General features: G+C 30.4%; 1 protein-coding gene across 5 annotated transcripts in view; it reads right to left on the bottom strand.

Moving 5' to 3' along the window:
* Positions 1-14,096, bottom strand: part of CaMKII (Calcium/calmodulin-dependent protein kinase II) — a 699,413-nt gene that overhangs the window by 82,819 nt on the left and 602,498 nt on the right. The window contains exon 15 of one of the 5 annotated variants that reach the window (XM_072537374.1): positions 10,483-10,536. The exons of the other annotated variants lie outside the window; for them this stretch is intronic. Coding sequence (XP_072393475.1) covers positions 10,483-10,536 — 54 coding nt within the window. The remainder of the gene's footprint in view (positions 1-10,482; positions 10,537-14,096) is intronic. 5 annotated transcript variants of the gene reach the window in all.

The following is a 14,096-nucleotide window of genomic DNA, read 5'->3' as shown; positions in this document are numbered from 1 at the left end:
ATATATTTTATTTAATCACCTAGTATTGTGGTTTTAGTTACTTGAGCATTTAATAAGAGCTCTTTAGGACAAATAATTATTTTTCGCTTGTGCAATATGCAGATTAATACACAACACTAATTGAGGGGCTCAGTAGTAAACAATAATAATGGACAAATTTTGATTTTTCCCGAAATATTATGTAAAAGATGGCAAGGGACACGGCAACGCAAAAAACTTGACTTATTTTATCCTCGGAATAACAGATGGCGCCAGATTAATTTCTTAAAATTTGGTAAGAGACATGCATAAGCATGAAAATAATGTTATGTGTCCATAATGGAGGAAGGTAAAGCAGGTTGTTCAAATCTAAATGGCTTTTTTAATGTTAATACTTACAATTCTGAGAGCTACGATGATTTCGACTCAGATAAAGATCCTAAATTTCAAATATTTAATGAAGCTAGCTCGATTAACTTTCTACAAAAAAGGTAATTTATTTATATTCTTAGAATAATTGTTTGCAATTTTACATCCACATTCACTTGCATAAAAACTTGCCATTTTTTACCTGCAAATATGAAAATGAATTTTTTGCAGCGCTATAATACTTAATATTATTTTTAGAAAACTTTTGAAAGAACATGGACTTCAAGAAATTTCTTCTCACACATACCTAGAATCCAATACTGAAGAAGAAGGGGAGAAAGAAAAAGAAAATAGAGGAGAATTAAATAAACACATTAAACAAGAAAAAGAAGATTCTGTTTCAGAAACAAAATCCAGAGAAAGGAAATGCAATTTAAGTAAGCAATTAAAAACGAAAGAGCTCAGAAACCGCGGAAAAGAATATAAACAATACAGATGTAAGGGAAATATTGTGTTATCAAAAACACAAGGTCCACCGTGTAGTTGCCCCAATAAATGCTGACTTATTTGCATCTCATGAAGAACTGCAGACAATTTTTGTTAATTTTTGGTGCATGAACAGGTTTGATACACAAAATAGAAAGAAAACTAAAGCACTAGTGTTAAAAAAATCTCAAACTATTCAATATAAATTAAAATCACAAGGAAAATATGTCAATGGTATGCAAAATGGCTTTACTAAGTATCCATGGCTTACAGAAACTAAACTTCTAACTTAAAACAATTAAAAACTGGATCAAATACTCCAAAATCAGATCTAAGAGGTCGACATTCAAATAGTCCTAAAAAATATTCCAATTCTGATATAGATTTTCTGGAATCTTTTATTGAAAGCTTCTTCTCGTGCCACTCCTATCGGAGATTGGAAATCATCATGGCCACTGCGACTTTGTTAGCAGCGCGCCTAAAAAGTTCAATCGAACTACACCCGAACCATTCACGTAGATTACGAAGCCACGATATTTTTCTTCTTCCCACACTTCTTTTGCCCTTAATTTTGCCCTGCATGATATTTCTTAAAAGTTCGTACTTTTCACCTCTCACAATGTGCCCCAAGTATTCCATCTTTCTAGTTTTTATCTCATTTAGAATTTCGCATCTTTTGTCTAAAGTTTGGAGTACTTGCGTGTTAGTGACGCGGTCCATCCATGATATTCTGAGAATGCGCCTATAGCACCACATCTCGAAAGCTTCGATGTTTTTTGTGGTCAACTGTTTTAGTGTCCAAGCCTCTACTCCATACAACAGGGTAGAAAAGACATAACACCGCAGCATTCGTATTCGTAACTTTATATTGATATCACGATTGCAAAAGAGTTTGCGCATTCTATTAAAGACTGATCTAGCGATTTCTATTCTACATCTAATCTCTTGAAAGCTTACCTAAGTACAAATGCCATTACACCCGTGTTGACAGCTCTAGAAAATATATGAGTATGGAATATTCTATCCAGACTTGTTATGAGAAATATGTGGGAGAATGCATTTTGAAAACCAAACTCTAGTTTCTACAGATAAATTCAGAAGAATATATTATAAGTTTCTAAACTCCAAAAACATGTCAAGCGTGCGATAAGTTTTCAGTAGCTTTAGAAAAAGCTAAGTTACACAATGATGAAACTGAGGTTAAAAAAAATTAAAACTGAACAAGAATTACATCATAGAAAAGCTGAAGCAGGTCAACAGGCAGTCACAGACGCAGTAGAGGAAACAAACTTAAACCCAGATGTGCATTCAATAAGTTTTGATCTACAGCAAACCCTTCCCATACCAAAGCTTACCACTGGTCCCATGGTGTATAGGAGAAAACTGTGGTGCTATAATTTAAGCAAACATTCCCTTGGAGATGGTCAGGATCACTTTTTATGTGGGACGAATCCATTGCTAAAAGAAGGTAGGACCAAATAGCTCATTGTCTCAAAATGTACTTCAGGACATACAAGCTAGACATACTAATAGATATTAGATATACTAATAGTTCCTCAGGTAGGACATACAAGCCAAGTCAAGGTTACAAAGCCACAGAAACTTTTAGGTTGTAGAAAATTATGTCAAGAAAAACTGTGAAATGGTCTATTCGCTAAATCACTGGGAAGATATTTTAAAGATGTGCCAGAAAAAGAAACGTTTTATAGTAACTAGGGTCCAGCAAGAAGAAATATACGATTGTTCAGTACTGAAAAGCTATTTAATTAACCGGTAGTTATTTTGCAAAGTAGTTTTAAAATTATACCTATCTTCAGAAGTTCCCAAAAATATACAATATTTAGCATACAATATTCGCTCCGTGCGTAATTATGGTAACCTTGAAACGATGCCAGCGCGCGTAGCGGCGAAATATCACAAAATTGGACCTATCTTTTTACGCATAAATTTTATCAAAAATGGGTGCAAATACATGTTGCGTAGTTAATTGTACTAATAATAGCAAAATTAGTGAGTGTAGTTTTTATAGGTTTACAAAGATTACATATAAATTGGAGAGAAGAAAAAATGTATTCGTGCTATTAATACGAAAAAGTAAATATCACATAATTTCATTTTTATGCAATTGAAATAGGAAAAATTTAAATAATTTACCTTAAATGATATTTCATAAGGCTTTAAGCTAACTGCAGTCTGCCTGATGACTTTAGCTTTTATATCATAATTTTTACTATTATTGTTTTTAATTACATGCTCTTCCACATGAAAAACTTGATTTGCCAATACTAGATTTTTCCCTTTCTTTTCCGTTTGGGGTTAAAAAGATAAATTATGATGAATTTTTTGAAACTCAGTCAAACTGTCAATTTCGTATGCATTTAACATAAGTTAAAACTCAAATTTTAAAACTAAAAGTTTAACTCAAATTGGGAGGTCCAAAACTGTCAGATGAAGGCGGTAGGCGTCGCGTCAGTCACGCACAGAGCGAATAGCATATATCGCATTAAGGTTGCGAAAGTACAACGGATTATTTAATTCCACGTCTTTGAATAAAAGAGGAAGACCAACAACTGCAGAAGAAAAATTTCCTACACTTACTCAAAAATATAATCATTCCTTAGTATTCATAAAAAAAAACTGAAAGATGTAAAATCATTCATGGAATGGATTCCAGCTGTTTATCACGAATGGTATATAAATTTAAAATAAACTCCTAGCACCTACCAAATTATGTTAAGTCAACACCACTTAACATGTTACGTTAAACTTTTTCAAAAATTTTTTTTGTAAATAATAAAGTTGCAGTACATATTTTCATATTTTCCCCAATAAACATTGTAAAGAAATATTTGGTATATCATATTTTGCCTACTGATTAACAACATAATCAGCTAATTTTAGCATGATTCATAGTCTTATATTTTTTAATAAAAAATATAAGAATATTTTTTTCAAAATTCAACACTTCAAAACTCAAATCTTCTTTATTGTCCCTTACCATTTTTTACTGCCGGACTCCTCAATTATTATAATTATAAAAAATAAACTTAAATAATACAGAATACCAAATAAACGTCTTCTTTAGCGCTACGTGCACAGTGTACACTTTATATTCTAACGTCTACTTTACAACTGTTTCTCAAGTGTGTCTACTACATTTATTATTATTTGCTCGAGATAGCCCAGATTAAAAAAGACATCAAAATTGGCCCAGTACTTTCGGAGATATTGTACAATTTTCAGACGAATTCAATTTGAAGTTCCAATTTCACTTTTGAAACTGACGAGTTCATTCTCCCCGCCACTTTTAATATTTGGCAGTATTTGGAACTCGCACTTTTCAACTCGTTATTGATAATAATAAAATAAATTATTTTAAATTTTTATAATAGCCTTTCTCAATTATAAGTATTGATGTTATATTCTCAGTTTCAGTTCTTAATATTAATTAATAAACAAATAGTGAGTTTCTGAAAACAAATGGCTATCTCGGTCAGAAATGGTCCCACAACTTTTTGTTTAATTTGAGAAAAATTACCCGCTAAACGAATATTAAAATGGCATCATTTCATGTTTATGTCTCGCAAATTTATTAACGAAAAACTTTATAAACAATTTAGGCCATTATTTAAACTTAATTTTAGGGGGTTATAATTTTAAAAATGGCATTTTAACTTAAATATCTTAAAAATATAGATAAAAACGAATAAAATGAGTTTTTATAAAGTGTTTTAAAGTGACGGAAACAACCGCCCTTTTAATTATAAAAAAAAACAACTTTCTAATAAACAGTTGGAATTACTTTCAAATAAATCCATATTTTTCAATAAAAATTTATGTGTACCTTTAGGGTGATAAAATATATATTTTCATGTAACTTTTGTTATTATTTAGAACTATTTTTTGTTTATTACTCTTACAGGTTTTTGCAGTTTTTCGTAATTGTTTAAATCAATTATCAACCAAATATAATTTAGAAGGTTCCAAATAAATAGTTTTTTTTATAACCTTTCAAGAAAACAAAACTGAAAAATTCTCATTAGGAAAGAAGTATTGAAAAGAATTTAAAATAGTGATTTTCGGTGATTTTTGGTATACAATCAATGTTTAAACAATGACGCCGTTTTTTTAAATTGATACTTTTGACATAAATCCATATTTTCATACCAAAACTTTAATTTTTTCCAGGATTCATTGTGAAACGAATTACTTTACTTTTTACGGTTGAGTTTACCGAAAGTACAAGCTGAATATATAATATTTCGGTTTGGCAGTGTTGGGATGTTTTTATAATGCATATGTTGTATACTTTAAATATAAAGAGAGAAAGCTTTGAAAAAGTACATTTTGATTATACTATATTATGAATTCTGCAAATTTTAATTAGTATGAAACAATAACGAGTAAATATTTGTCTTTTTCGAGATTCATTGCAAACGATTGTTGCAATCTGGCAACTGCTGATTTGACGATTGCCAAATCTATCATCTAATCTATCAAAGGGTAATTGCCAAAAACAAAGTCTAATAATTAACTGCAATTAATCTCCAAAGAAACATATATTTACTCATTCTGGTTTTATATAAATCAAAAATTGCAGAATTCATAACATAATATAAAACAAAATGTACTTTTCTAAAGCTTTATCTTTTTATATTTGAAGCATACAGCATCTACATTATAAAAACATGCCAACACTCTTAAACCCAAATTTTTTGTTCCATGTTTGATATTTGCGGCTATAATCAGCGTGTACTTTCGGTAACCTCAACCCTTTTTACACGTATTACAATTTTATTTGACTTCTTGATTTTAAAACTTCCTTATTTTAAATATAATGGCTTGCATATTATTACAGATTTCGATAGAACAGCTCCAGAGAATTCTCTCAATATAAGGATATGCTACTTTACACCGAGTGTTTTATGGGATACGACCAATTTCATTTTCAAACAGTGCTCGATTTGACATTATAATAACATTGCAAAGATTTTGTTCTGGTACACATTTTTTAATATAGTCTATTTTGATCAAACTTTAACATTTTCTGGATAAAATAATGTTTACAACCGCGTTCTGTGCACGTCAAAAATACCTGAAACGCGATGTGAGAAATAAACGAAATTCACAATGCGTTTTGGGTATAAATTTCGGTCGATGGCCAAATTCGGATATTGATTACAACACACACACACACACACACACACACACACACATATATATATATATATATATATATATATATATATATATATATATATATATATATATATATATATAATTTTCATTATTGTTGTATGTATAGCGTGCCATGACATTTGCACTTGACAGTTCACAAAAATGTAAAATTGTAAATTAAAAGCTAAACATGCCAATAACTGTTAGATTTAGGTAAGGAAAGTAATTAACAAAACTTAAAGAACAAATAAAGAAATTTCTAATAACGTTAGAATATATAGGGTGATCCATTTAAGATAGCTGAGAAAGTTTTAAGTTTTGAATCACCTTGTATATAACCTAAATATTATTTTATCCACAAAATGTTAAAGTTTTATTAAAATAGACGATTCTAAAAACAATTGTGTGAAATAAAATGTTCGCAATTTCAGTATTTATAAAAATACAAGGTGTCAAATCGGACACTGGTTCATAATAAAATATGTCATATCTTGTAAAACACTCGGTGTAAAGTAGCATAACCTTATATTGAGAGAATCTTCAAAAGGTGTTATATCGAAGTTTGTAATAATATATGCACTACAATAGTATTGGGCGACTTCAACGCCAAAGTTGTCAAGGGAAAAGTGTATGGATATGTGGATGAATATAGTCTACAAAATAGAAATGAACGTGGTGAACTTTTAATACAATTCTGCCAGATAAAAGAATTTTTAATAGCTAATACACTTTTTAAACTATCAAAAACAAGATTGTATACATGGAAATCTCCCGGAGATACAACCAATAGAACATTGACTTCGTCCTCATTAGAAAAAGATTTCGTAATTCTATACTTTCTGTCAAAACTAATCCTGCAGCAGATATCCGTTCAGACCATAACCCCATAGTAGTCACATTATAAACCAAATTAAAGATGATTTTAAAACTCACACAAAGTAGATTGATATTAAAAGATTAAAGGAACCACAAACAAAGGAACAAACTGTAAATACTCTTACTGAAAATCTACGTAATGCCCAAGAACTGAATAAAAGTAGTTATAACATTGATCAGAAATGAGAGAATATCAAACAAGCAATAATTAAAATAGCAAATGAGAACTTAAAACCAAAGAAAAGAAAACAAAAACTAGATGACTGAAGAGATACGACTAGTAATGAATTAAATTAAATCATTCAAAACAAAACATTCAATTATATATAATGAAACCGATCGATTAATTAAAAAAAAAATAAAAGAAGCTAAAGGGGGAATGCTACATGAACAATGCTAAGAACTGAAAGAATTTGGAAAAAAATATGACCTTTTTAACATGCTTAGAAGAATTAGGGAATTACCAGGAATTAGAAAAACACTTCAATCTAGGCAACTTCAATCTATCTCTATAAGAGATAAAAGTGATGCGCTTCTGGAAGCATTTGAAATGTGGTGCTTCCGATGTGTTCCGAAAATATCATGGATATATCGCAAAACAAATGCACAAGTTCTCGAACAACTAGGAAAACAATACGAAGTTTTAAATTCCATAAAGATCAGGAAGTTGGTGGTAAAAAATACGAACTATTAAGAAATATAATGCAGGGCAAAATTAAAGGCGGAAGAGCGTAGAAAGACGTAAAATCTCGTGGTTACGCACTCTCAGTTGATGACTTGGTGCAGTTCAATTAAACTATTCAGGCGCGTAACAAAATTATAATTGCCAGAATGATTTCCAATCTCCGATAGGAGCGGAAGAAGAAGAATAATATACAAGCAGTTGTATTTAAAATAAGGAAGTTTTGGTCAACTTCCGGTATAACCACAAGTGGTAGTAGGCTCTAAATATTTTAGAATAATTGGGCATATCCAAAAAGCCTATATCCTAAATTTTCAGACATAAATTAAGTCAAGTTTCCTTAAAACGTCTAACTGAAACTCTCAAAGAATCACCCTGTAAATAATATAAATATATAATACATTAAACGATGAATATAAATGGAAAAATGTATTAAGAATTTTAGAAGGCAATTTCACACGAGAATATTTTTTAGATAAAAATGAAACATAAGCGTATGGATTCTACTTTTAAATTATCTTCAGTTTTATACTAAAATATATAGAGAACCAAAATAACTACTATACAGTAGCAGTAATAGTTATTGTTATTATATACATTGTGTACCTACCAATTATGTTTTCATTTATATTGATACTGTATACGAAAATTGTTAAAATTTTTTGGGAGTTTAGAGGAATACAACATTTAAAATGCAACAAATTATACTCTAAAATATAATTTAACTACAGTATGTATCACATGTTTTAAAGATTGGGCTAAATATTATATGTACTGTTAGATATTATTTGGAACATTTGTAAAACTATTAAGTTTGGAGAAATAACAGTATGTGGAAAACGTTTATTAGACTTCATTCTAACAAGCCATGACGAGTTTTGAATGTAATATCTTAGATTTTGACGACCAAGCACTAATAATTGATTATCGATTTAAACTTGTTTTCCATCGAATGAGAGTAAGAGAGGTAATCTTTTCTAAAAATTCCACTATATGGAGTTTCCCCAAAATAAATAAAGGCTAAAAAGGATTTTTTGTTTTTCTATTCTTACGTTTATTTAATAAATCGCATCTGTCATTTGCATTAAAAGCAAAATTTACCCACTAAGTTATTTAAAATCTAGCTTCTATTCAGAAGTAACTTTGTTTAGTTAATCCAGGAAGTGAGTCGATAATACTTTTTGTAGCAAAGCTGATTTTATCCAAAATTCCGAGTTGTTAATTTTTTTTTAAAGGACTAAGATGCTATTGGGTTCAATTATGAAGAGTATCTTTAATACGTTAAAAATAATTTTCTTCAACATTTCGATTACAAGAATACAAGACGGTGACTTGTTATTTTCTCCAAATTTATGTGTAAACAACTTTTTGCTCTATAAACATACCATATTACAACGATTTTATTTAATTATATCTGCCAACTGTCTAACTACCTATATACTAATTTTGTGCTGGTAATACTCCTAGCTACTAAACTTTTATACGATTTGCAGAGGATATATTTATGTTACAATTTGTAAAAATATTTTATCTTTTTGGCCAATTATAAATATAACAGGGATCATTTCAAGTCCAGATTTAATCTCATAGTAGTGCATTATATAATAACAAAGTTGATGACCAGACAATAACATGGTCTTAGAACGAAATAATGAAAAGCAAGGAAGCATTGGAAAATGAAAATGAAACAAACTTTGTTTAGAAAACCAATCGAGAAAACAAATATCCTTGTTACATCTGTTTTAATTATAATTTGTTTGTAGGCTTTTTGTCTAATACACATATTCAAGTGGTAACTGTCTAAAAGAAAAACTTTGTATTGCATACATTCCCAAAAATATAGGGAATTAAAAGATTCTGAAAAGCTGTAATACGAGTAAGAGATAGAGAAACAATAAAAAGAAACAAAATCATATGGTACAGACCTGTAAAAATCTGGGAAAAAGGAAAGACAAGAGAAGCGTCGGTCAACCATCTACACGATGGGCTGACGATTTAAAAAACAAAATAAAAACTGGATGAGATTGGCGTAAGATAGACGGTGTTGGAAACACGAGGAACAGGCCTATGTTCAGCAGTGGACTTTTGAGACTGGATGATAATGATACAGTAAGATTTTTTCTTCTTCATGTGCCGAGCTTGATTATCGAGCGTTGGCTATCAAATTGGCTATAGTAATTTTGTTGACGGCAGCTCGGAAAAGAGATGCAGAGGATCTGTTAAACCAATCTCTCAGGTTTCTAAGCCATGACGTTCTTCTTGGACCTGGCCCTCTTCTTCCGTCTACCTTGCCTTGTATTATTAAATGAAGTATATTATATCTCTCTGGGTGGCGCATAACATTGCCAAAATATTCAAGTTTGAGATTTTTAACTGTTTTTTGATTTTACAATGAAACAGGATTAAATTACTACTAGAAAAACAACTCAAACCGAATTAGTATGCAAAACAACATCAAGGAAGTAATTGATCTAATATACATAGTTAATAAGAATAAATCCAGATAAAATCCATAAAAGGATATTAGACATGGGAAAAGTGCAGAAGAACATAACAAAAAGAATCAGGAAAACCAAGAAACGCCAATCTAGAGATAGTTATTAAAGAAGAAAATAAAGAAGAGTAAATGCAAAAGTTAAAAATTGAGATACAAACTTGAGGTTTGTAGTGAACACGAAACTGTGAAGGAATGGTTTATACACTTATGTTAATTTACAATTATTATAGTAAATTTAAATTTTCAATATTTTTTTCAAAAATATAGTGGCCATAAAAGATAACATATCTTACGGTAGTCATTATGGCAGTAATCGTCAAACTTAGTTTAACGGAAAAGGTACTAAAAAATCAAAGCAGCAAAATTTTTGTCTTTATATATACCCATTACCTCGACACACTATCTAATGCCTTACCATCATCAACATCTAAATCGCAAGATTCAAGACGACGATATGCCACAGTATTATCTAAATATTAAACAAAAATAAAAATATATTTTACTAATATTACTATTTGCTGGAATTTTAAAAGTAAAGACATGGTGGTTGACGTAGAAAACTTAATAAGTATGTTGTCAAAAATTATAATTAAATAAATGACAAATAGTCCAGGTGATATCTTTCGAAAACCAGACCATAATGGACATTTTTCATAGGAGTCTATTTTTTTGTTGGAATCGCTTCAGAATTTACCTTGTATCAATAATCACGATATGCGCCAGACGCAAACCTTGCGCTTAACTTTTTTATTTAACAAAATCTGAAAAAAATCTTTGCTTTTTGTGCCCATACTTTCACGTATAACTTGAGGGATATTGATTGTACAAAAAACATAGAAGGTAAAAGTTTTGTTTATCAATTTACATTATATTTGACTAGTTAAAAATTGAAAATTGAATGTTTATTGTTTAAAACATAACTATAATTGGGAACAAAACTACAAAAAATAGAGTTTCTCCCTTAAATTTTTTTGATCCGTTAGACAAAACTGACAGCATTGATCTTCGGCCTAGAAAAAATTTATACTATGACTCAAACGTGTGCTAAATTTCGTTAGACTCGATTTAACAGTTTTTCCATAATAATTTTGCAATACAGGGTCTGCAAAAAATTAGAAATTTTCAAAATTATGCTTGGCCCAAAATATGGGCCCATTTTAAATAGTCGAAATATGTTTTGCTTATAGAGAAACACTCAAGCTTTCAAACGCCCTTTTAAAAATTGAAATCGGTCAACTAGGCAAGCCTAGAAAATTTTTTAAAAGTACAAACAAATTTTTTCAAATTATTATACCTCATCTATTCTATATCTATACATTTATAAAAATGAATGTTTGTCTGTATGTCCTTTATATAATCGTAAACTATGCATTTGATCATGTGATGATATTCAGCAAAGTTATTGTGCATGAGCCGACGAAGGTTTCTAAGCTGGTACGACCAATTTTCGACAGATGGCGGCCACTGTTACTCCAATGAATTTTATATATTACCATGACAGTTCATGCTGTTTTGAATCAGAGACATCCTCGCCACGAATCAGATACAGAGGATGTACAGATCAAAATACAGACTGATCGAGCATATGATCAGAGTCCAGCCGGGTGGTTGCCGAAAACAGTGAATCAAGAAAGAAAGTACAATACCGAAAACAAGCACCTACAGAAAAAGAAGCCAAGGAGTCCATGACAGAAAAATCCAAGGTCTGAAAGGAAGAAGTTCAACTAGTAGGCTGTGACTGTGCAGAAGCGCGACGTCAAGAAAGAATACTAATATATCTTAAGTGTGAAATGTAAATTATATTAAGGCAATAAACGTTTTTATTTTTATTTTTATTTTTATTTTTATTTTTATTTTTATTTTTATTTTTATTTTTATTTTTATTTTTATTTTTATTTTTATTTTTATTTTTATTTTTATTTTTATTTTTATTTTTATTTTTATTTTTATTTTTATTTTTATTTTTATTTTTATTTTTATTTTTATTTTTTATTTTTTATTTTATCTGCTGTTTTAAATTGAAAAGAAAACAGCGAACGAATGATAAAGTTTCGAGTTAAGAGTGACACAAGAATGTATGTAAATTGTGAAATTCATGTCCGGCTTACATAAAACAGACAATATTGTGCGTATTTTTATATTTGAGAGCGTTTTTCGAATGGTGTTGTGCATTTAATTGTGAGTTAAATTAATTTAGATAAATAATTAATCGGATATCATCGTGAGTGGAATTAAATTCAATTTCAACAATTCTCGAATGCTGATTTTTTTCAACTTTTTCTACGCGAATTGGTGATCACCGTCAATATTAAAATTTCTATCCGTATGTAAACAGCCAGTTGAATTGGATTGGATACATTGTGAGATTCGGATTGCTGATTGACATCTAATAAATTCAAACGCATTTTTCGCGTCGTTCTCGTACAATTATGCATCAAAAGCGATAACCAATTGTCCGATACACACCTCAAGCACGGAAGAAAAGAGCATTACGAGCATAAGAATCAGACGAGCACCGAGCATTAAGGCTGGAAAATCTTCGAGTACTTACATACCGCTGTGTCCCGTTTGTCTGAATCATCTGAACAACTAGAAGTGAGGTTAGAAACTGATCGAACATGTAAAATTGAAAAACTGAACAGAATGCGAACCGGTCATTGTTTAAAAAATCAACATGTTTTCAAACTGAATTTGGCGGACAACCCTTACTCCGAATGTGGCCTAATAGAGCATCTAAATAATTTATTTTTTAAATGCCCCATAAGGACCATTCCGGATTTTGACCTATACAAAAAATTCATTTATATGAATAATAATTCACCAATTACTATACATTCCATTTTAACTAAACTTACTGAAGAATCAGTCAGCATTTTGATAAAATTCCTTTCAATTAATAAATTAAATTTATAATCGACAACGCTCAATACTTTATGTAGTGTTTACTAATATAACCCCATATTAATGGATTTTTTTACAAAATTATTTGGTACAAGTAAGTGGCCTCGAGTTGGTTTGGAGCCAGACTTCTTCGTGGTGAGCTGGCGTATCACCATGGCGTGGAAGCCATAAAAACCAAAAAGAAAAAAAAAAAAACGGAACTTTTACCTTATATAATTTTTTTGTACAACCAATATCTCTCAAGTTATAGATGACTATTTCACTAGACTATTTTTAACTGAAAAAACGCCATAGCAACGCCACGTTTCCTATTGACAAAACTCCTTCCTGCCCGTGATTTCTCAGCGATAAAATTATTACAGATCCGTTACGAAGGTGTCTCGTAATTTTATTGTTGTTAGTTTGACAAACGTCATTGAAGCGTAATCAATTTTGGACAGATATAATGAATCCAGACGAAAAATCAAGATCTGAATGCCAGTCAGGTGAAGAAATAAAAAAATTGGTTTCGGAAAATATCCTATTGATAACGCAGAGGTCCAAAAGCTCTATTTGGACCAAATTTTCGGAGTTCCTACCGGTGAGAAATTTTACGCTTGAAAGATATTATAGAAAAAAATATAAAAAGTCGTCTGTAAAGTCAATGTGGAATACTACAGCCAAAATGGTACAAGAAAAATATTTTACGAAGTACGGCATAAAAATCAACCATTTCACAGATATATCTTTCAAATGTGCAAAATTGGTCAGAGATACCAAGCGGAGGCAGCTTCAAATTGTTCAAGAAAAAGAAAACTCAGTTCAAAAGCATTATCCACCGAAGAACTATTAAAAATCATCCAAAGCTACGACAAGGAAATCTCCGCTGGAGCACAAAAGTTTTTTCACCTTTGCTAATTTAAAATTGTTTGGAGAGGCAATGAGGCCGTAAACTGTAAGATTCACTTTTTCCAGAAGGACGGGCCGAATTGAATACAACAGCTTTTTTTTTTTTTTTAAATAAATCAAGGCGGTTCGAAGAGTTTGGCAAGCAGCAAATGGCAGGTAAGAAGTTCATCAACCGAAAATTTATGACCAGTTAGATCATTTTTGAAATTAATGGAAAAAAGTGAACCAAAGATATTATCA

This window comes from Diabrotica undecimpunctata, chromosome 7 (assembly GCF_040954645.1).
Source record: "Diabrotica undecimpunctata isolate CICGRU chromosome 7, icDiaUnde3, whole genome shotgun sequence".
Taxonomy (NCBI): domain Eukaryota; kingdom Metazoa; phylum Arthropoda; class Insecta; order Coleoptera; family Chrysomelidae; genus Diabrotica; species Diabrotica undecimpunctata.
This window is presented reverse-complemented; position numbering and strand designations above follow the sequence as displayed.